The 23,373-nt window shown below is 35.3% G+C and overlaps 1 protein-coding gene across 1 annotated transcript in view; it reads left to right on the forward strand.

Moving 5' to 3' along the window:
- The window catches only part of LOC126808749 (synaptotagmin-5), a 41,301-nt gene that overhangs the window by 12,595 nt on the left and 5,333 nt on the right, over nt 1–23,373 (forward strand). Inside the window, exons 2-4 of the mRNA XM_050533685.2 lie at nt 9,513–9,721; nt 17,806–18,237; nt 18,512–18,632. Coding sequence (XP_050389642.1) covers nt 9,513–9,721; nt 17,806–18,237; nt 18,512–18,632 — 762 coding nt within the window. The remainder of the gene's footprint in view (nt 1–9,512; nt 9,722–17,805; nt 18,238–18,511; nt 18,633–23,373) is intronic.

Below are 23,373 nucleotides of genomic sequence, written 5' to 3' on the forward strand. Positions count from 1 at the left end.
GCACCGTGTTAATGAATACGGGCACCATGCAGTGGTCTATGAGAAATAAATTTGCACGGACAGCCGCGGTACGGCCTACTCTTATTTCAAGATACAACATGTAATCTCAGGGCTCATTAACGCGCTTCATCAGGTGGAACTCAGACTAGATTATTTCGAGAACCTCCTGGTTCATACTTACCGAAGCTTCCATTTTATTATTTAGCAGTAATATAGTAGCGACACGAGTTGTGCACAAGATAAAGTGTGTTAACTCTTATCTTTCCAGAACACCCGATACCATATGTCACGCATTATGGCGCTTACACAACAAATAACCCTCATTATACTCTTATAATAATTATTTAATACACTATTGATAAGATTTTGCGAGACAAAATGGGCTTCAAAACTTCATACTACTTATCACAAACTGGAGCTATAGTTTCCACTTTGATTTCAGGAGACTCGAACAATTATCTCTTATAATCTTACAATATATTTATTGTTTTATTACAAAATATAAATGAAATACGAACCGATATTACTTTTACTAAAAGGTTATCGACGTAAACTGTATGCTATATAGTGAAAACAGCGGTTTTGGGGAGTAAACAAAATATGTTTGATACTCATGGACTATTATTTGATTAATAGGAAACTGATACTTAAAGTGGTCTTAATGATTTGTTTGTAAAGATATAAGCATTTGTCTAACGTTTATTGCATGTGTGCATTAACATACAAAACTATATAAACAGGCTAGGATTTTAACAGGTAGTTCAGTCTTAGGGCCATGACTAGAATGTCTCATGTGTTTGAATTATGGCGTGGGCCGAGAGAACCTTGGATATCATCCAAGATCTGACAAGGAAAGTATCCCGAGTGATTCCGATGGTACGTAAAACGAGGTACTGCCGTTTAGAATTAAACCGCATATGGCCCACCCCTTTCCTGAACATTCGTGACAACGGAACTGAAATTACAATAGTTTAGTCTCAAACTGGCCAAATTATTGTGTTGACGTGTTCACTTCATATTCCACAAAGCCCATTGTGTCGCTCAAATTAGCTATAATTAGTCGTGCTAACTTCTCCAAAGTATCTTTGGCTTCTGAAATAATCCATGTTCAAGTTGTCCCTTTCATTAGCAGTTAGTATCGGCCTGTCGGCCATGTTTGAGTTAGGTGATATCATTTCCCTTAAACTTGCAGTGTTCATAAAGCAGACAGTTTTTATTGTAATTTTGAAATGGTAAACATAAATATTTCAGATAGACTTGTTCATGTCGGAAACCGTCTATAGTGTTATCAATAGCAATCCCGATGTGACCCAGTTTCACGATTATTTGCTTAAATAGGTATAACCTCTTTGCTTATGCGGCCGTCACATTGTCCAGAAATTGACACCAGATGGACACACTATAAAGTAAATGTTCTAATTCAGCGCTGATCATGGTGCGGGCATCTTAAGCCATCGTCTGACCGCTTGTGAGGTTCCTCAGGCTACGGCAGCAACTCCTTGAACGCTAGCAATACCTTTCGTGTTGCATTCGTGTGTCCATTTTGCCCTCATAATGCCATCTTGTCAAATCGTGTCATCTTTACTACGTGTGGTCATCGATATCATTGAGCATTTGTCTTTTAACGAAGATAATACAAAGTAAACAAGAATCTGCCCAAATGTCTTGGGAAGGCAACACGACTACCCGAAGCTGTCGCAATTCCGCCGTGTAGCCATCGTATTTAATACATGCTAAGTGCGATGGCATCGAGATGAGTCCACTGTGTGAGCGAAGACAGCCGAATTTGAGTAACTCGAGCGTTTCCCATGTGTCATGGTAACGTGGACATATAAAGTTGAATTAAAGTTTAATTAAATTTGAAATAATGTTGAAATGTACTGTGTTTTCTGCTCTTAATAATCTCTAATCAGCAATTGAATTTCTCACAGTCAGCCAAAGGTCTTGTACCATCGGGAGGTCGTGTTACCTTCGTGTGCCATCGTGTGACCTACTGCAGGCATCACACTTGCTTTTGATGTTAACCAAGTTCGGGGCCATCTTCTTGCGAAATTCAAAATTCCATATTCGTATGGCCATCTGGTGTCACTTTCGTTACAGTGTGACGCCCGCATTAAATGGTGGACGAACAGTCGCGAATACGTCATAAACGTAACGTACTTCATTGTTCTGACATGTAAGTGGTTCGGTGACACTGGTGCATGGTGCCGAAAAGTAGGAGTTTAAACCCCACTTCACTTCAATATCAGCGTCCCAAGGGTTGCAACTTTTAATTTTTAAGCATTGAATATATAGAAATACATCTCGTACGTATTTTCATTTGATGCCAGAAACACTGTGTAAAAATCATAAGTTAACAATCAAAAGATGGAAAAAGAAGAAATTGGGTTTGATGATATGCAAGAGAGTCATTATATTTAGTATACTTCCATACAGAAGCCTAGTAATTATTTAAAAGAAAGAAGGTATATGAAATATGTTTTTATCAGTAGAGATCTGTCTGTCTATAAAATAGCCATCTTTACATGGAGTGTATAATGTGAATGTTGACAATAATTTAGTAGATTCGGTTCAGTGTATTCTGACGGTCAGTAAATATACATGAAATTATTCCAGTCTTAGATTTATATTAACATGACATAAGTCGAGTCTAGACGGTATTCTACTGCTCTTAACCAGTCATGGTGATCTTACACCAATGGAAAACTAGCATTTAAGCAGGAATTTTATTTATATAAGCCCTTCTTGAAAACAAGGAAACTCACAGATTTGCAAAGCTTCGAAGCAGACGTTAACATCTAATATTAGAGATTTTGTACAAATTTTCGTGGTCTTTCAACAATTAAAAACAGGTTTAGTTCGGAGAAAGTTTAATCTAAAAGCTATTTCAGAATAAGGAAATAACAAATACACGAAAGCTGATTCATTCTGCCACAATTTTTATTGTATGACTCCTAGACATTTGAAATATTCAATTACTTTATTGCTAACGATTGTCGTGCTCGAAAAAGTTGGTGTAGGTGGTTAACACATCAAAAACACCATCCATTAACACATTGACGGGGACAAATAACCGCATTCTGTCTAGAGATATGGTAACCCAGAGCTACACCTGTAGAGAATTTGGACAACTATTGTCTCAACTGTGATTAGATAATAACCGCAGTTGGTCAGATTCTCTGTATTTATAAACCTGTAACGGTAAATCTCTCTGGTCTTTGGGGTATATTCTATGCCCAGAGTAACTTGCGGTCTGAAAGTCAGGGGAGGTTTTGGATATTTGCAGGGAAATTTGGGGTTATTCTTCTGAAAGTTTTTCTTTAAACCTGTAACAGGTTATTCTTCCAGGGTAGTTTTTTCCATAAGAAAACATGATATATGGTTTTTCTTGCGGGAATTCTAGGATATTCTCATCTTGCGGACATGCAAACAGACGGTTTATAAGCAAGATAAAGTCCTCGACTTCGGTTATGCAGGGGAAGAAAGACATCAGAAAAAAACATCGACAGAAAAACCTCTGCCTGCCGGCCTCGGTTTTTCTTTTTCTCGGGTTTTTTTATTCAGTCTTTCTTTCCCCAGCATAACCTCAGTCTCGTGCTTTATCCTATACATAATATATGGCTCTAGGACAACCGTTTCAAATTTTAAAATTCCGTTATAATTTACTTATAAGGAAGAACTTTAACGCAATTCAATATTTTCCGATTGGAAATATTTTGAACGTAATACAGAGAAGTGGACTCATTTGGTCATAAAGAAGATCTCTATGGAATCGTAAAATGTTCAGATCCTAAATTTTGAAAAAAAAGCGTGTTTTGCAGTGTAAGCAACACAATTTGATCCGATGCGGGATAAAGTTCCAGGTGAAACTCCTTATATCTTGGTGAGATGTTCATATGGACATAAGAGAGGACGAAAGAGAGAGGGAGAGCTATCAAAATTCAGGACATTTCGTATTTGGGGTCAGTATGTGGTTTAGATTTTTATCCCTTCTGGCTTTTTCTTCTTCTTTTACAATCCTGTCTGTGTTTCAGGAAAGAGTCAAAACTATACACTTATAATAGTTGTAATGAAAAGATCTTTGTGGTTTGAACACCTGGGCGTATTGGCCAAGTTTAATTTGTAATAAATTTTCATATATTATCAGTCCCCAGCTGTTTCTGCTACTTATATCCCGATATAGAACAGATTAGACCAGTAAGCTATAAGTAAGGTTAGAACTGAAGATTATTGAACCCTTGCATTTCGGAATAACATAGTACTTTATCTTCTTTGCTTCCAAATTTGGCGTACCTTAATAAGGACAGTTGAACGTAAAGAGGGTTATATTATAGCGGATTATTAATCCAGCCAATTTTAAGAAAAGCTCATTATTTTTTTGTCTTTTTCGTGTCTTTTGTTTTAAGCCACATATGTCACATTTCCCATGTTACCGGTCTTTGGATTGACAAAGTGATCCTGGCGGACACGTTACTGTACGGTATTCAGACTAATGACGCGAGCTTAATTTGTATGAAATACTTATTTGTGCATCATGAAGTCTTCCATTCCTTATCCATATTTACTTGTCTCATTTGTCTCAGAAAAATTGTTGAATTGATTAAAAACAACATACTGACATCTCAAACTTGAGCTAGGCCTTTTAATACACTTCCCTCCAGGGAACTATACATATATATTTATGATTAGTAAATGGAAAATGTTATATCACCTTATAACATAACGGTATTAAAAACTTTTGGATGACTTGCGAAAGCGTATAATAGAGGTTTAATGAAGATTGCGAACAAAATTATGTGGGAGACGAGGGCACTAAACATTTCAAAAGCTTCAAATTCCCTTGAGATGTTTTATTTCAGTATTATTATTAAATAAAATAGAAACATTTCATTATATTCCACGAAATTGTGACATTTATTTCACAAGGGTTATATTTTTCACAGTACTCTAATGTAATACACACATACTGTATACGACGAATTTCAACATCTTAGAAAATGCAAGTCGAGATGAAATATTTCAAATGGGAAATGATAGATATAAAATCCACATTATGTGATATGGTGCTAAATACTCTACCTTCACTAGTTGATGGTAATTTAACAAAAGATTTCCGCTAGTTGGGAAAAAAAGAAAAGGATAAAAGTTTTATCTATTCAGCTTGAATGGACTTTGGAGCTTCAGTGCAAAAGAAAGGGAAGATTTCAAGAATTTTGGAAAACGAGTTATGGGAAATCATAGGGTATATTAAAGATTGTATCGATTAATCATGAAAGGACTTCTGTATTCTTGTACATCATGTCACATGTTGAAAGGCAGAAGCCATCCCTACACTTCTACCCGTGTTTTTGGCATGACCATGGGTAGATCAATTTTCAGACAAATAAAACAAATTCACGCTTCGCTATAGAAACCAATTACGGTGTAAAATATGACAGGAGATCTGTTCACGACGCCTCTCATTAAAGGATTTGATAGCTTAGACAACTATGTGCTCACTATTTAACTGCTTAGGGCATCTTACCGATGTCAATTTAGCTGCCCGCCGACGTAACTAATTTGTCACACTAGTTTGACCGATATTATTCAGGAACTCAGCAATGTAAAATCTATTTGATGAATTGAATAGACAACAGTGTTGGCAACTAAATTTGACGATCATGAAGTATTCGAATATATACTGGTGGTTTTAGTCTATACAAATCTGCACATTTTAAAGAATGAAATGTATTACTCTTGACATTAAATGGCCATTTGCCTGAAATTCCCACATTGACATCAAGCGAGTATGCGCGCTTATTCCCGACAATCCTTGGCACGCTTCAAGCAGCATCGATGCAGTCAGGAGGCGATGGTTCGTACGTAATACGTTTATACAAGAAAAAAGAACGTTATAGAAATTTAGCCTGGAAATAAAAAGATGTAAATAGTTCAACAAACCAACTAATTAATTTGGGCGCGAGAAATCCGTCGATAGCTAAAGTTAATTGGCAAATGCATTTTATAAACAATGTGTGCCATGCTTATTTAATACATAATCAGAGAAATACACATATTGGCTTAACGGTGTTTGAAAAACGGTGGATTAAAAAATCACCCCCACACTTAGGAGGAAATTGCGTGCGTGTGGTATTGTTGTCTTGCTTATGCTTAACGACCATAAACTAAGGCCTAAAACAGAATATATATAAAACATGACTACAATTCAACGACCATTATCTTAACTTCAAATATACTTTTGATATAGTTGAGGAGTGTGTTTCGACCATGCATTTACATTGACATAACATTGCTGAAACTATGAATTTAGATACAATGCATGCGAACGGACAATATTTGTTTTTACCAACTTGCTTGGCTCTACTTGAGACACTTTCCGAGTAATGTGCTCTTAAACAGAACCATATGTATGTCCATCTTTTCTGAGGCCCGTCTTCATTAGTCGAGTCGGGGCAGAACAGTAGAACGTTAAATCCCATTTCATTTCATTTATTTGAGACACTTGTTGAGTAATGTTTTCTTTAACTGAGCAATATGTATACCCATCTCGACTTGAACCACTTGCTGGGCAATGTGCTCTTAAACAGAGTCGTATATATACATATCCATTTTTGAAGCTTTTGCTGGGCAATGTGTTCTTAAACAGAACCATACTTATACGCATCTCTACCCGAGGCACTTGTTTGGCAATGTGCTCTTAAACAGGGGCATATTTATACGTATCACTTCTTAAGGCACTCGCTGAGCAATGTGTAATTAAACTGTGTCGTATTTATACATAGCGTTTCTTGAAACACTTGCTGAACAGTGTGCTCTTAAACTGTGCCATATTTATACATATCGTTTCTTTGGGTACTTGCTGAACAATGTGTTCTTAAACTGGTGTATTTATACCAACCTCGAGATAAATTAAGTCATCTTATTCGCTGTTATTATGCTAACCTCCCGTTGGAGATAATTAGAAATTTCTACCAGTTTTGACATTGTAGAACATTTCAATTCGTGGGCTTAAACACTTTTAAACCATTATCGAGAACGTCTTCAAGTGATTTTTTTATTGTCAATATTCTTACCTCATGTTCGTCAATGCAGTAAATTGGAACCGACGTTTTCGATCAAAATAATTGCTGTGTTATTTGCGTTCAATAATGGCGATTCTTTGCAAGACATTTTTATATTTGTCATGTTACTGGAATATTATTTACTGACTTCGTGGATCAATTGAAAATTAAATGGAAAGACTTGGTCTAGATATCACAATATTTATTCTAGCTTAACAAGATGTGCCCAACAATGTTGATGTTACGTGGAAAAATTAATATTATTGCGAAGAAAGCATGGAAGAGTCATTGCACAAATGATTTCTCTTGCCAAAACTGAACTTTAGAACTTTTTCTCTTTTTATCAGGTTAATAATTTCCACAAAACTCAATGTATTAATTTTGATAGGCGCAACGGATTCAAATTGGAAATAAAGACACCATCCGTTATATCGATGGGTTTAAAACCTACAAATAGGTATAATGCATCCCACATCTTCCCTATTTTAATCAAGAAATTGGGTTTTCAACCTGGGATAAGTATACAAATGTCTAAGATCATACACTTATATGATTTATAATGTAACTTTAAACTTAAAAGTGTATTACAGTGCACCCAATGGAAACTTCCAATGGAAATCACCAAAAGGATTTTCTTTTTACAAAACTTTAAAATGTGTCGCTAATCCCCTGATAATGTCTTTATTCCAATACAGATCCTCTTCAGTTATCCAAATATTTAGATATCCCAGTTCAGGTCACCGCAATATTTAATAGTTAATCCGACCCTTCTCAACATTTTATACCCATTTCAAATTTCATCTCAAACAAATTCAATTAAATGGACTCAATGATAACTCATTAATTGCCTGATTATCTTAGATTTAAGATCTATTTCACAATCACTGATATTTGCACATTATTACAACAGTGGCATGTCTCCCGCCGAGGGCAGAGTATACCTTTTATTCTCGAAACACCTGATATTATTACGAAATTTGTATTACCCCACCCCACCCACACAAACCTTTGATAGGTCTATGTAATGCATTTAACAAAGGATGTGCCGTTTTTTATACGTACTCATTCATTTAGGCCTCATTTTTATTATTAATTTTGATACTCCTCCACATATTTTAAGCACCGTACAGACAGCTTTGCTCCCAGAATATTTGTTGGAACCCCCCCCCCCCCCGCCACCTCTATTCATATACTTTTACTTGTATCAATAAAATCGTTAAATAGCATATATTTTTACATGTATCTATACAATCGTTAAAAAGCATACTCTTCTGACTTTTGATTTAGAGAGAGTAGTGGAAATAAATTACTGGCGAGTGTTGGCGAGAAGCTGTAAAGTTCCAAGCAAAATATTACTTCAACGTTGCTCCAATCGCTGAAAAAGCTTGTATTAAAATCCATTTAGTCTTGTTAGCAGCCTGTTAAGCTGTTGGAGACCAAACTTATTCTATATATTTTCTGTAAACTGATTTTTATATGGTAAAATAGTATTATCAAGCGGATTTAATATGGATCTCTTATCATTCCTAATCTAATTAATAGAGTCTTAGACTAACATGTAGCAAGCCGTTACAATCTGGTTAACGTAAACACAACCTCGGTCTCCATAAGTCACTTGGTTGCCATAGTATTAATAATGATACATAATATTGTATACGCAAATTATTGATTGCTATATTTACATCAGGATCATCCTTACGTCGACTGCTTGTAATTGGCACCCAATTAACAGTTCTTAGTACATTGGCCGAGTATCAAATGGTCAATATCTTGTAATACCACACGCTAGACTGCACGCGAACATACCCCTGAACGAGAACGCCATTTAAAGGAGCTAAATCGTTAATGTTTGGAACCTAGAAATTGACACAAATAGGACGCAACGCATATAATAAAGTAATATGAATGTATATAAACTGATTTACATTCAAACGTTTCTGTTTTTACTGTAATTTCTAATCAGTTATGTTCGGCGAAATGCGCCAAAGTCTCAATTAAATGTCAATCTTTAGTGTCTGGTTATTCCAGTTTACACCGATGGTATTTATTGCGCATGCTCTCCAGATAAGAATATAGCGTCACCATTTGACATGACTTGTGGAATATGTCTAGCTTCGTTCTTTGAGTCCCTTATTCCAAATGGCGCTGAAACGCCATATGGTACACGATTCGTGTACCAATGGTAAAATGTTTATTTTGTCTTGAATATTGGATATCAGAAGCCCATCTTTTCCCTGTAAGATCACAAGACCAATGTTGATTTGAATTGACAAATAATTCGTGTTTTCAATGTTGAAGATTTTTGATGATATTGAGTTAGAGACTTAGCTATTTTAATACATATTCCTTTACCTGGAACGACTAATTATAGTCTATAGTCAGACATATATATGCCATAAAAAATACACTTGAAATGAACAAACGTTTAATGATGTTTATCTTTTCTTTCAGAAATTAGTTCGGGAGTATGTACACCCGCGTCCATTCCGGGATTACGTGAATTCAGCTTCAATTTTCCCACAGAAAAGATTGTCACCCCCATTATGAGTGTGGATGGGTTACCATCTACGCCGCCTCCTGCTTATACTTCTAGAAGGCGAGCTTCGATGCATGATGCTATTGACTTAACCAAAATAGATGCAAGGCTTTATGAGAAAAAGGTACAGTAAAAGCAATAAACGGGATCGGGAAGATTTCGTTAGACTAATGGTCCAAATCTTGCGTTTTCAGTTTCAGGCTACTGCTGTCGTAGCCCTAGCCCAAACCAACGGTTGCATGTAACAAAATATACTCACCCAAGCTCTTGGCTTTAATACGTCCACAGTTACCGAAGATGTTTAATGTCGTCAATTCCGTCTGTCGTCAATCGGTCCAAAATTTCTTGTGAACTCGAAATGGCAAATTTTGCAGTTTTCATCCTATTTACGTTCAGATTTATGAAATCTTGTAAACGCCATATTCTCACTTGTGAACGTAATCCAGGGCAACTGGATTGTCCGAGTGGGATTGTTTATTGGAGAATATGGTGGAATCGGTGTGATTAGCGGTCATCGCTGCACCCTTCTTCATTATCACAGTCAGTGCAGAAAATTAGAGCGTTAAACCTCATTTCATTTTACCTTTGCTGCTGATGGACATATTAGGGTGTCTGACAAACTGTGTATATGTCTATATTGGTTTTGCTATTTCTCCCATTCCCACTCCTAAAGTGCGCAATGCCGATATAACAAACACCATTACTATATTCTGGAAATGCAACTGCTGAATGGACGCAAAATTTGACGTTAATCTGTAAACCGAGAAGTATTACCCGTGAATCTACCATATAGTAATGATTATTTGACGAATCTATCAAATCCAAATTTTGTTTCTTTGGTATTAATCGATTCAGTTATCATATTTTCCACTAATCAGAACCCATCACCAGAAAAAATTGCTGAAAATACCATTTTATTTTCATTTAGATACAAAATTGGTATAATGCATTATGATTCCAACTTTAATTTTCCGTATTTCTTTGAATAGGACATGAATTATTTAATTCAACAAACCACATGGCGCCAAATATTTGACAGGGTTCATTCAAAATTATCCATTTACAAACTAAAATAGCGATGACATTTTCAAAATGTCATCTCAATTAGATTTAAACACTTTTCCGTTATATCGTTTCACATTGAACTTTTGATAATTGTATTTCAAAGAGGTCGAGATTTTATAAACCTTTTGCAGAAAATCTCTAAGGATTTCAAACCAGTAATTTATTGTAGTTTTGTGGTAAATCTAATTAAGGATATTGTTACACCGCACGCCTTGCATCATAACGTTGTATATTCTTGTGAGCCTTTGGTGTTCATAAGGTCAACCTGGTCTGGCCAATTTTACTTGTAATTATCGCATATTGATAATTAAATGACAATAATAAGCAAAAATTAGTTATTTGGTAATCTGGAAAAAGTAATACGTGAAGAGCTTAGAACCGCATGAAAAACATATTTTTTGCTGTTTACACTATATACTCTAGTTTTAATCCAGTGACAGAGTAGTTACTTTCTAATGTAGATAATGCATCGTTCATTCATAAATTGCCCAGACGGCAATTATATACAAATTTTTCAAAATAATCAGCTTATATTTTCTTGGCACCATAATTCCAACTTATCTTATAATGCTGAAGCTTGTTTTTTATCTTCGTACTAAATATTCACAGGCAAATAATGGCTTGTCGTTTTCCTGCCACAAACCCTGCATTCTAGTATTGTGTCAGTACCAAATGAGATGGAAATCCAAATCTTTTACATCTAACGAATGGTATATTGTTTACGGAAGACCACTGGGGTCAGTGAAATAATAAAAAAAATAATTCTGATTATCTCGTAATTACTGAACCTAATTGAATCATTTTTAAAGAGAGACATGGGGTTTAAGGTCATTTTCGGACTAATATACGGTTTAATTCTATTTCAATAATGTTCTTGCGGGCAGGGGTCTTTAGCAGTGGGAGGAAACCGGATGACCCAGAGAAAACCCACGAGGTTGGACGAGGTATTCAGAATATTTTATTATTGGATTGACCCCAATGGTCTCCGTACTTGTTGGAAGATTTCAGGCAATAAAAGCTGATATAATCTTTACCACAAAATTAAAAGAATACAACCGCTTTGAATCGGTTATATTAGAAGCGATGTCCTGCTTCTTGATTTGGACATATTTCTAATTGTTCGGATGGGATGAAAAACCTTAACAGTTGAAATTCGACTAAGCCGTAGCAACTAGGCCGTAGCAACAGCTTTCGGGTAAATTTTCCCTCATAGCACACTATGCCCGTCTTCATTAACCCAGTCGGTCCAGAATTGTAGGACGTTAAATTTCATTTGATTATTTGATACAGTAAATTCAGTTATGGTGTAGAAATAACGTATATTTGTTTCAACGATCATTAAGTCGAAAACTAAACTAACAAACCGTTGCTATGCAAGATAAGCCCACATTTTGCAAGAGATGGGCAGAGAACAAGCTAAGGAAGCGATTTTTCGTACAACCCGGGGCCGTTAGCCAGGATGTTATAGTCCGACATGCGTTAATATCTAAAGAAATCGAGATCCTTGGGTCCACAAACTAAAACGCGATTTTTCGTACAATGAGGAGCCACAATCTAAGAAGTTACAGTCGGATATTCGCAAATATCGACAGGAGCTGATATCTTTGGGTTATAAACAAACACACATTTTAAATTCGGATCAAAATTGTGCCCTTTAAAGTGCCCACAAGCTTAAAACATGATTTTCCGTACAATCAGTGGTCATAGTCCATGAAGTTACGGTCCGATACATGCAAATATCGAAAAATTGTTACCACTAGATTGCCACAACGTATAAGATGCTTTCACATTTGTTTGCGTAACAGAGAGCAGCCATTTTGACGGGAACTTTTCGTTCGATTTTCAAGAAATTCTACCCCTACCATCATTATGGTGTAACGGTGATTATAGTTAAATGGTTTATAAAATCCAAAATGGTCATAATCCACGAAGTTACGGTTCGATACATGCAAATATCGAAAAATTGTTACCACTACAGGGTCACAACGTATAGGATGCTTTTACATTTTTTGCGTAACCGAGAGCAGCCATTTTGACGGGAAGTCTTCTTTCCATTTTCAAGAAATTCTACCCCAACCATCATTATGGTGTAACGATGATTATAGTTAAATGGTTTATAAAATCCAAAATATTGTGACCTCTTGACGGTCCACAAGCTAAAAAACGTCATTTTTCGTTTCGTATAATCAGGGGACATAATACCGGAAGTTACGGTCCGATGCGTGGCAAAAGCTATTGGAATTGATATCTTTGTGTAATAAACATACATTTAAAGTTTCATCAAAATCAGATAAAACAGTGACCTCTAGAATGTCAACAAGTTAAAAACGTTATTGTTCGTAAAACCAGGGCTATAATCCATGAAGTTACGGTCTGATACCTGTCAATATCGAAAGGAACCGCGATCTTTAGGATATAAACCTATATTTCACGTTTCGTTAAAATCGAATAAAAATTGTGTCCTGTAGAGGGTCCACACCCAAACTGAACAGACAGACACACGGACGGACATGAACGATGGCATAATACGTCCACATGAAAATGTGGACATATAAAATAAGTAACATAATGCTTCCGTAAAACGATGATTTAATCGCATAGAGCCTACAGTTTCACCAATTAACATTACAAATCAGATGCTATCAGTCGACATTTAGTTTTTTTTTATACATAAGCTTGCTTTAATTCCAAATTTCTAAAACTGCCTTTGCACACTATACGCGTGCTTGGTTCATTTCAAGAAATCGATAAATTTCCTAACTGTTTAATGAACATAATGGGTGTGTGTAATAATATTATGACCTTGACTAATTATTGTTTAGACAAGCCAAACAACACGTGAAACGACGGAAATCTGTGATATTATGATACATGAATCGAACTATAGGTATTTAGGACTGTGGCCAGTCTATGCCGTAAACCAATGAGCGGTGTAAGCAACATAACAGAGAGTGGTGGGGGGGGGTAGCTTTCGCCAAAACTCATACAGCCTGTCATATCAGCCATATACTTATTTGAGAACGAGGAAGATTTTTGACTAAGACTTGCTTCTAGTTAATTCAAAAAAATATTAAAAGAAACCAACCGTAGTTGTAGTTTTAGTCAAGGAAGAGAATACAATGTGAACATTAAAGACCCAGTAGTGCTACATGTACTATACATTGATATGGTCCGTGTTCTTAGAGAAAGAGATGGAAATCGATGTATGTAGAGTCACCAAAACTTTAGGCCCACATCAACAATCATGTAAACAATAAAGGGATTTGTTAATGGGAATTCTAAATTAATTCCGTAAGAGCCATCGTTTGATATGGTTTTATTTAGATATGTCGATAACTTCGTTACAGTGTTCGGTGCTTTGTATTTGATTGACAGTCACAGATAACAAATAACATGATATATATTATCTTTGTTGTTATTGAAACTTTGTATCATTAGATTACCGATAAGATTCAGAAGCCCAATGGAGCAACAGATTTAAAGCTACTCGATTTGATACACTTGGGCACTTGGACATGACCTCTGGTTGAAATTGCTACGAAAGGAGGCGGATAAATGGAGGTTTGGTCGACCCCCACTCCTCACAAGTCAAAATAATAAAATTACATTGATCGGTGTCTGGAATGGTCGAAGAGATTCCCCTGAAGTTATTTAATTCCAAGCTTCTGTCACCCCAACATCCCAAACAGTTAAATCTAGCACCGACGGCATTAAAACAAACATGGGATAAAAGCTCCGTTAACTTCCGTGCCAGCTTTATTTCTTTAGAATTGTTACTGCTTCGTTGTATTAAGTATCTGTATATTTGTCCACATTCTGGACTGTCTGTGGTTTCTTATTGTATTGTTGTATATTGCTAAAAATGATGTATGATGCACTATTAAATACAAAATGATGGTCATCTGAGTTTCCATGCATTAAAAGGCGATGTGTACATTACCCTGCATTTGCGATATTAATAGAGCTGGTTTCTGGACTTATTTAAGGGGAACGTTAGATATTTCCTATCACCAGGAAAATAAAATAGATACAAGTTATCATAGACAAATTATTAATATATTGATATCCAAATCATAAGTAACTAACAAAATTCAAATATTCCATATTAAATCTAATAGTAATAGTGACGCGCATGCCATATACCGTACATGCTACACTTATATGGTCATACGATAAAAATAAATTATTTGAAACTATAATTTTCGATCGATTTAGGTTGGGAATATTTTAATCAATGCAACATGTCACAGATTATTAATCATTGTGCTTTCAAAGTACGTGATTCATTTTTAGATATTCTTAAAACAAACACTGTAAACAAAGTAGAATCACACAACAAAACACATAAAAATCAAACGACCAAATAATATAGTTATGCTCAGAGGTACAATAAAACCCATATTCCCAAAGAAGACCGGCAAACAGACTCAAAGCGAAAGTATTGACATTATGTAAGCTGAAAAAAAAAATATACCATGTAGCTACATTATGATAAATCTCCAATTGTAAAATAAAATATCGTAAATTTAAATTTAGGTCCCAAAGCACTTTCAATTAAAGGTGTTTTCTACAAAAACAGTAATCTAGGGGCGGAATCGATTTTAAATGCATTACACAATATCACTGGATGCCTGAAATTGCGTTATATATCTATCTTCATAGATATTACCTAGAACTCTAGGAGTTTTAATGGAATTAAACTAATGCCCCCGTCAGACCGGGGTGTCGCCCATACTGCACTGCTGCGATCGTACGGCGACCAGAAAATGCACAAGGTCGCCGCAAACGTGAACACAACAAGAGAAAATGTCCCAAAAATTACAAACTTTGAAAAAGACGCGCTCTCACAGCATTTAGCACGCTTATGGCCATCTTGAAGCGTTCTGAGACCATTTTCCATCGCCTTAGCAGCGCTGTAAAGACGGGGGTATAACAGTTTATTGTTTTTCCTGTTGTGAATTTATAACAAGAATCAAACTAACTGTAGTTTGGCAGACAATAATCATTGATATATGGATTATTGTTACAGATATGTTTGGCTTAATATAGTTTATAATTATATCTAATCGTGATCAAAAGTCAACCTCAACACATCTATGTTTTATCTTTTTTCACTGTAAAATAAGAGAAAAAATGTGTCCTTGATACAGTAATAAATCGATCTCTAGTTCGGGGTTCAGTAAAATCTGATTTCCTTTTAAGCGATATTAACTAGACGAGCTGAAAAGTCGATTAAAACAGGAAAATGGCTTTCGTACAATGCCTCCGTAGCTTTTGTCATTATAGTGGAGAAATGTTAGAGTATTAACTGCCATTACAGGAAAAGTACAATAAAAAATCGCTTTACAGCCTATAAGGTGGTCAATCACACAATTTCTATTTTAAGAATATCATTTTGACGAGTTTCTGGAATCGATGTTTTGGTTGAGGTTCTTAATCATGTACTAAATTGTTATAGAGCCCACAAACATGTTCAACTATTTCTAGTTAACATTCCACGTAGTTCCTTGTCCTGCTTTTAATTTTGGTTCCTTTAAAAGCTGATGCCCCGAGGCCACAATGGTGACGTGGTTGGTTCATATTCTCGGCTGAAAATATCTTTACCATTTTAATACCCTTTAATTTAATCTATCCTCCAAGGACAAGCAAACAAAGTCATCATAGGGTAAGAGTTGTAGTCATGTGTTCATCATTTGCAAAGGTGTGTAATACTGCCGTATCAACATATGTGCGTAATGCCTATATTCTTGTCTAGTTAAAATTACAAAATTAACCCCATTAAACCTATTGATTCGTTCGGCACAAATATGTGTCCAGTCTGTTAGCATCTTCGATATACATCATTCTTACATTTATTATTTCTCCCTGAACTAGTTTATTTGTTCGTGGTGTAATTCGAGTCTGCTTTACATCATGGTCGCGGTGTGTTGTTATTTGTTGACAACGTCTGCTGCACAAAATTTAATTGCGCCAATAGGCAGAACAAACTGACATATTGTTGACGCTGTAAAAATGTCCTATTATTATTACTATTATAATATATTATTTATAAACAGATCATCTCTATGATCCTTAAGGTTGATTTAAAGCAAATGTGCTAGTGACAGAAGTCTTACAACATATATGACCGTCAAAATATATAGTCAGCAAAATTTCGTTTTCTCTGATTTTATTAACCATTGACATATATGACATGAAAGATAATGTACAATCGAACTACCAGCTAATTAGATACCTTTACAATGGAACTGTCCTCAATGTACCTTAGTTCTTTGTGACATTTGCAGACAAACAGTCCAGCAATACCGGTATATGTTGGCTTTTGTATTGTCTGGTCCCTGGCATTAACAGAGAAATGTTTCCACCACTATACAGATTAGTTGGTTAGAATAGCGGCTAATCCGCCTTTTCTCAATGGAAAGGTTGTGTCCTTTCATTGTAATGGCGTTTAGCTCATGATATTTGCAAGCGTAGATCTGCCATAGCTCCGTGTGTAAGACGCACTAAATCCTTATGTTGTATTTTTTATTCCGAGTATCAATGGTTGTTTTTTCATATGAATAAAAACACAACTTGTTATTGTGAGTCAATCACGGGGTATTAACTCAACTGACTCGCATGCTTGACTACGGAAAATGTCAGGTTTTTTTTTCCTTTCTTGAGCATCAATCAAGATACGAAAGTACGTTTTATCTCGGCTTGTCCTTATGGCAAAAAAGCCCTTTAGCAAGATAATTATACGTCAACTGCGTAACGATTGTATTGTTCAATTATTGACTTCTATTGAGTGAGAACAATTAGGTCTGGAAGGGTTGCTATGACATTAAATTCCATTATATTAGGATTTTAAGAAATATCATTGTCCTGGAGACAAAATTACAACTAAGACCTAGTTAAAATTATAGCTTTGTCCTATTGTCTACTCCTTTACAATACGTAACACAGTTTTTTTGCCTTATTTATATTTTGACTGGAGTAAATCGGCAGTTCCTGTAGAGAGTGCAATATGAACTTGGCTTTTAAAAAAAAAACCACAATAGTTTTGCCAATGGGGTTGATTTCCCCCTCAGTATGATTATTCTGAAAATTGTTTTTTGCACGCGAATGATAATCATTTATGTTTTTCTTCATTTTATATTTCAGCCTTTGGTTCGGCAAACATCGGTGACATCAATTCAAGAGGACAACCTCGGAAATTTACATTTTAGTTTAGAATATAATAAAGAAACTTTAATCTTGACTGTTCGTTTAATACAAGCTCAGGACTTGGTGCCCAGGGACTGTAGTAGTACGTTAGACCCCTATTGCAAGGTGTCGTTGCTTCCCGATCGCCGAGGGGACTTACAAAGTAAAATTCATCGTAAAACATTAAACCCTATATTTGAGGAGGATCTAATGTTCGAGATTGGTGCTAATAAACTTCCATCCACCGTTCTGGAAATCTTAGTGTACGACTATGATCAGTTCTCACAAGATGAGTGTATTGGACAGCTTCGGGTTTATTTGGATAGTTTGGATTTAAGTGAAAAAATCATTTTATGGAAAGGATTACTACCTCCCGACAAACCAAAAGATGTAAGGAATATTCTTATTAATTTCATTTCAATAGTTCACCAGAAGAATATAACCACGTACATTTATACCGTTTCCATCAATCTGTTATTAAAGATACCATTCCCCTTCTCGGAAAAATATCTGATCTAAATTACTTGAGCACTCTATCAGATGTTTATCTTAAGATGTTGGCGTTCTATTTATAGCCATGGAAATACATCCCTTTTATCACTAAGAACCAAGATCCTAATAGCTCAAAACCTTGTTTGAATAACGTCTTTATCTGTCATTTCAGCATGAAGACCTAGGCGATATAATGTTTTCAATGTCCTATCTACAAAGTGCTGAAAGGCTGACGGTCGCTGTGACAAAGGCTAGAAATTTACGACATCCTGAGGATGGCAAGTTATCGTTAGGTAAGGTGATACTAAAAAAACCACATTGATTTACTACTAGTATTGACATGATGTATATTCTTTTTCTGGATGCATGGGAACTGTGTGCGATATTCATGTTATTGGTAATAGTCGTTTCTTATACATTAATATATACAAATAAAACGAAATGATTAACTGCTCACTTTTCTGTACCAACCGGGTAATAAAGACGGGCATATGCCATACGTACACGAGACCTCCAATCGACTAGATGCTTAGTCCTACCAGATTCTCAGTCACCACTAACAACGGAAAACCAGACTGGAACTTTCTCTGCCAACATCGATATTAAAAACGGTTGAAAATGGTAAGTGAGCCAGCGTCATACTCACCGAGCCGTGGCGACTTCTTGATTATACAAACAGCAATTTTGGAACAAAAAGGAGCATGACTAGCCTAGACATTGTTGAGCATATATATGAGAAACAAACGCACTTTTGTCATTTGCGGTAGAGGAGTTGACAGTTTAACTAAACCAATTCGCTTTGTGTGTGCCATTAATACGGCTACGGGTTTGATCACAAAATTGTGATTAAAAATGCATTATGTAAGATTTAGATAAAGAGCTAGCCGTTCTTGCTATAATTGTTCAAAAATAGATAATGCGAAATGAATATATTACAAATAAATTCATTTAAATTACTTTATTCTGAGCGAAGTTATCGCTGTATATAGTTTTGACAAGATATTGATTGTTTAGTATCGTAACAACGGTACTGGTTATTTGAATCTTGGCCTAGCTTCTACGTTTTTAAATTAAATCATTAAAAGGCCAAATCGGTCTAATCGACTTAAAATCGGAGCAATCCGATGGCCTAAAGAGTTGATTATGGAATTACTGTGTTAATAAGGTCTAATTAATAATATATATAAGATTTAAGACCCAAAGAAAGACTTGCAGTAGTCATATTTTGCTCTTGAATAATCATCTTTAACAAAGGTTATGGTCGCCAACCTATGCGATCTATGTAGTAATGGGCTCGATTGCACTTAGACATAAAGATGATTTAACTACTTAAACCCGCAGCTTTTCTACGAATTTTCCGACCTCATGGCAGCGAGAAGATTCCCGAAAACACGCTAATAAAAAAAATAAAAAAATAACACAAGCTCCAATCCAAACCGATAAGTCTGTTGTATTGACATTCCTTCATTGTTTAGTTATTTCTGAAGGCTTGTTAAAAATATGGATTTCTGTTGTAAGCTTTACGTCTGGACGACAGTGATTGACATGATGACATTGACAAAGGACATTTTTGACGGGATAATTGTCAATATTTCAATGGAACTATAATTGCATACAAGAAATTATTTTCAAAAGTTAAATAGTTAAATCAAAGCATGTGATTCGGCTACCGATTCTCTCCTATCCTCACATTGTATATGTCAATATGGTACTAATAATATTCTTTTTAAACTTTGACAATTATTTCAAAGTATTGAAAAAAGGACCGACAATACATTATGTTATAGATATGCATATTCTACACATCGTATCCAAATTTTAAAATATTTCATAACAATTTGACAAAATTAAGCCCTAGTGAAATCGACAAATAACATAATTATCTTAATCATCCGTCACTATTTGCAATACTTCTGACGATTTTGACAAAATAAAACGCCGTTGTCGGTGCTTAGTAGGGCCCCAATTATATACTACTTCAATATTTAAAATTAATATAATCACTATGGTTATTGGAGGTTATATCAGATAACAGAAGACTTTTAGCTATACAAATTATGCGGAATCAAATGCTGACTTGTCTATGAGAACACGTAAGTAATGTAAGAAATGAAACTATATGTATTCAACCTCAGGGTTAATGAGAAGACTAATGAATAAAATTTGATACCACCTGTCGATACCACCTGCGAACAGTGTTGGATCCCTGTATATATTCCTATTTACATTGATATGATTTTCTTAATCATTATCTCCTAATGGCTGCTTCGGGTTATCACATAACTCTGAACAATACACTTCGATCCAATTTTATAAAGACAAATGTGTAGACACTGAACTTCCATTGTTATGGCCATTACGCGTCGAATAATGTACAGCAGCGAATGGATTGATCTCGTTATCGCCAATGGTTGACTTTCGTTTTAAAGTATTACTTTATGCAACATTAAAGAATAAAATAGAATGGAGATATTGTGTCATTATATGTGCAATTTGAGAGAAATGACAAAAAATGACAGATCCCAATTCGAACGCTGAGCATTCTAGTCTAGTGCCCTACACCTCGATTACATCAGTCTCCGATGTTAATAAATGATTAAAACAATTATCAGTAGACAAATAGTTTTTTTTGTCTCAGAAGATGATACTTTATTTTATTATCTTTTGTAAATAGTCAACCAAGAGACTGAACTATCATTGAATGTATTCAAATTTTGAAGATTAATTAGACACTAGTTTGTGCTTCCCATTTTATCACTCTGGTATTCTGACCAGCTTCTACTCATCCTCTTCATTAGTCTATCATTTGCCTTTTAATTTCATCCTAATTGCTGTTTCAATCATGAAGTGGAAGAATCGCTGTTGGAAATTGAGGACCATAATGAACAGTTCTGTCAGAACAATTTTTCCACTAATGCCAACAATGAAGATAGGATGTCAGCAATGGGATGCGGGACTGAAAGCAGGACAATAAATTGTTTACTGAAGTAATTTGATTTTTGAAACTAGATTTTCGAGATGACGTCCAATTTATATTTGATTGGAAATCAGTGATTCGATGCTTGGTAACTCCATTTATCATGAGGAAAGCAGGTTTATTATTGTAGCCATTAATTGTTTTAGTCACTTAATAGTTGTATATGGCCTTTTGGCAAACGGTAGGATGCCCGTTATATGATACATACGAGTAACTTTGGATATTTAAACGCGGTGCATCGTGTAATATAGCTTGATCATAAAGGTGCCTCGTTAGTTGAAAGGCATTAATGTACTCTATTTATAGCTTATGGTCTAATAAAATAAGCACGGCATCATGCTTCAGTCGGTTCTTTGACAACAAACCAATGGCATGGCAGGCTATTGATGACAAGATTTCCATCTTAAACTAAAACAGATGCAGCTAATACTATTTTGGAGTCATGTTCTGAATGACATTTCACTTTAGATCTGTCATTGACATTCAATGCTTTTGTTCAGTTTGTTTTGTCCATATTTTTCTTTGTTTCACATAGTGCAGTTTCAAGTTAAAAACGGTTGAGCCCTGAAATATACCATATAAACAAGAAGATACCATGCAAACTATCATCGTGGGGGTCTTTAGGGCACCTTTTATCCCCACATTTAAGGTGACTCTTACGAATATCTCGCCCCAGTTCTTGTCTTCAAGAAGCATTATTTTACGAGTTAGCCCCACTAAAAAAATAATATTAGCCTCACTAAAGAAATGATATAAATGTTGTTTTAAAGTTTGCTTGGAACCTAAGAGTATTCATTATTTTGAATTAATAATTTTTGCTTTGTCCAGTTGATGTATCTCTTGTAGTGGATTCCAAATATTATTACAAAAGTAATCAATCTCGTTGAAATCATAATACGATAATGATGAATAGTACTTAATTATTTTTGAAATGGTCACCATTCAATTATTTATCCAAAGCTAGCAATTCTAATACTATTCCCAAATGTACTATTATAAACTGGAACATTCTTGTCATAATTTTGATTATTTCTCGGCTTTACTTCACGATTAATAAATCATATACAAAGGGTAAAGTCGACGTAGCCTATTGACTGACATAAAGCCCGGGGGAGGGCACCGGGATGACTGGACACTGGTAATCATAGAAATAGGATGATTAAGGCTGGAAATTCCCGAATATATCATGGTAGACAATGGTTATACAGACATTCAATATATTCTTGGGATTGCCATGAATTGAATTACAAACTTTGAATGTACCATGGAATTAATCCAGATAGTGATTAAGTGACCGAAGGATGCTACAGGTCACAGTTCATAACCCTATATGCGCGATACTAAAGCCAATGGAGTTTAATGGATTAATTGGTAACAATAAATAATGCCACGGTTGATCAAATTTCCTGATTTCTGCCCAAAAGTACATTAAGCTGGGCATTAATACAAATAATGTATGTCTCTATTGTGTTCTTATTGCCTTTTAAGAAATTAAACTTTGCGATATTCCACTGAAGTTCAGTACACTGCTCTGCATCGAGTTGCAAATCAGTTTATCTTGTTTGTGGGCTTTCGTTAATGTTTTACCGAATAATGGGCCTCTGTTTAATAAAAGTCAGTGAAAATTCTGTTTTCTGGAGGTTAAACTTTGGGGTGTCTGGTTGAAGTTTGGTACATTGCTGTATATAGCTTTTTTTCGTGTTAACATTTTTACTGAATATGTACTGGACTTCAAATACCTGAAATTATTTGAGACATTTGATTGAAGATTGTCATGCTACGGTACTTAACCAAGGCACAGATAAAGTTCTAGGCTTGTATGTTTCGAATTATAACCCTTTGTTGACTTAAAATCAATGACAATTCTGTTTTCCGGAATTTGTAAGTCTTCACCTTGAGGTTATTCTTTCGGTGTGAGAGGATCTTTGACGGGCACAGTTTGAGTCTCCAAATTTAAAGTAGACCTATAATTGTTTGCAGAGGACCGATGATGCTTCTTCTCTTAGTATACATTCGATGTTGCCACAATTTTTAGTCACGATTTTTCTTCGCTAATT

This window comes from Patella vulgata, chromosome 1 (genome assembly GCF_932274485.2).
Source record: "Patella vulgata chromosome 1, xgPatVulg1.2, whole genome shotgun sequence".
Classification (NCBI taxonomy): domain Eukaryota; kingdom Metazoa; phylum Mollusca; class Gastropoda; family Patellidae; genus Patella; species Patella vulgata.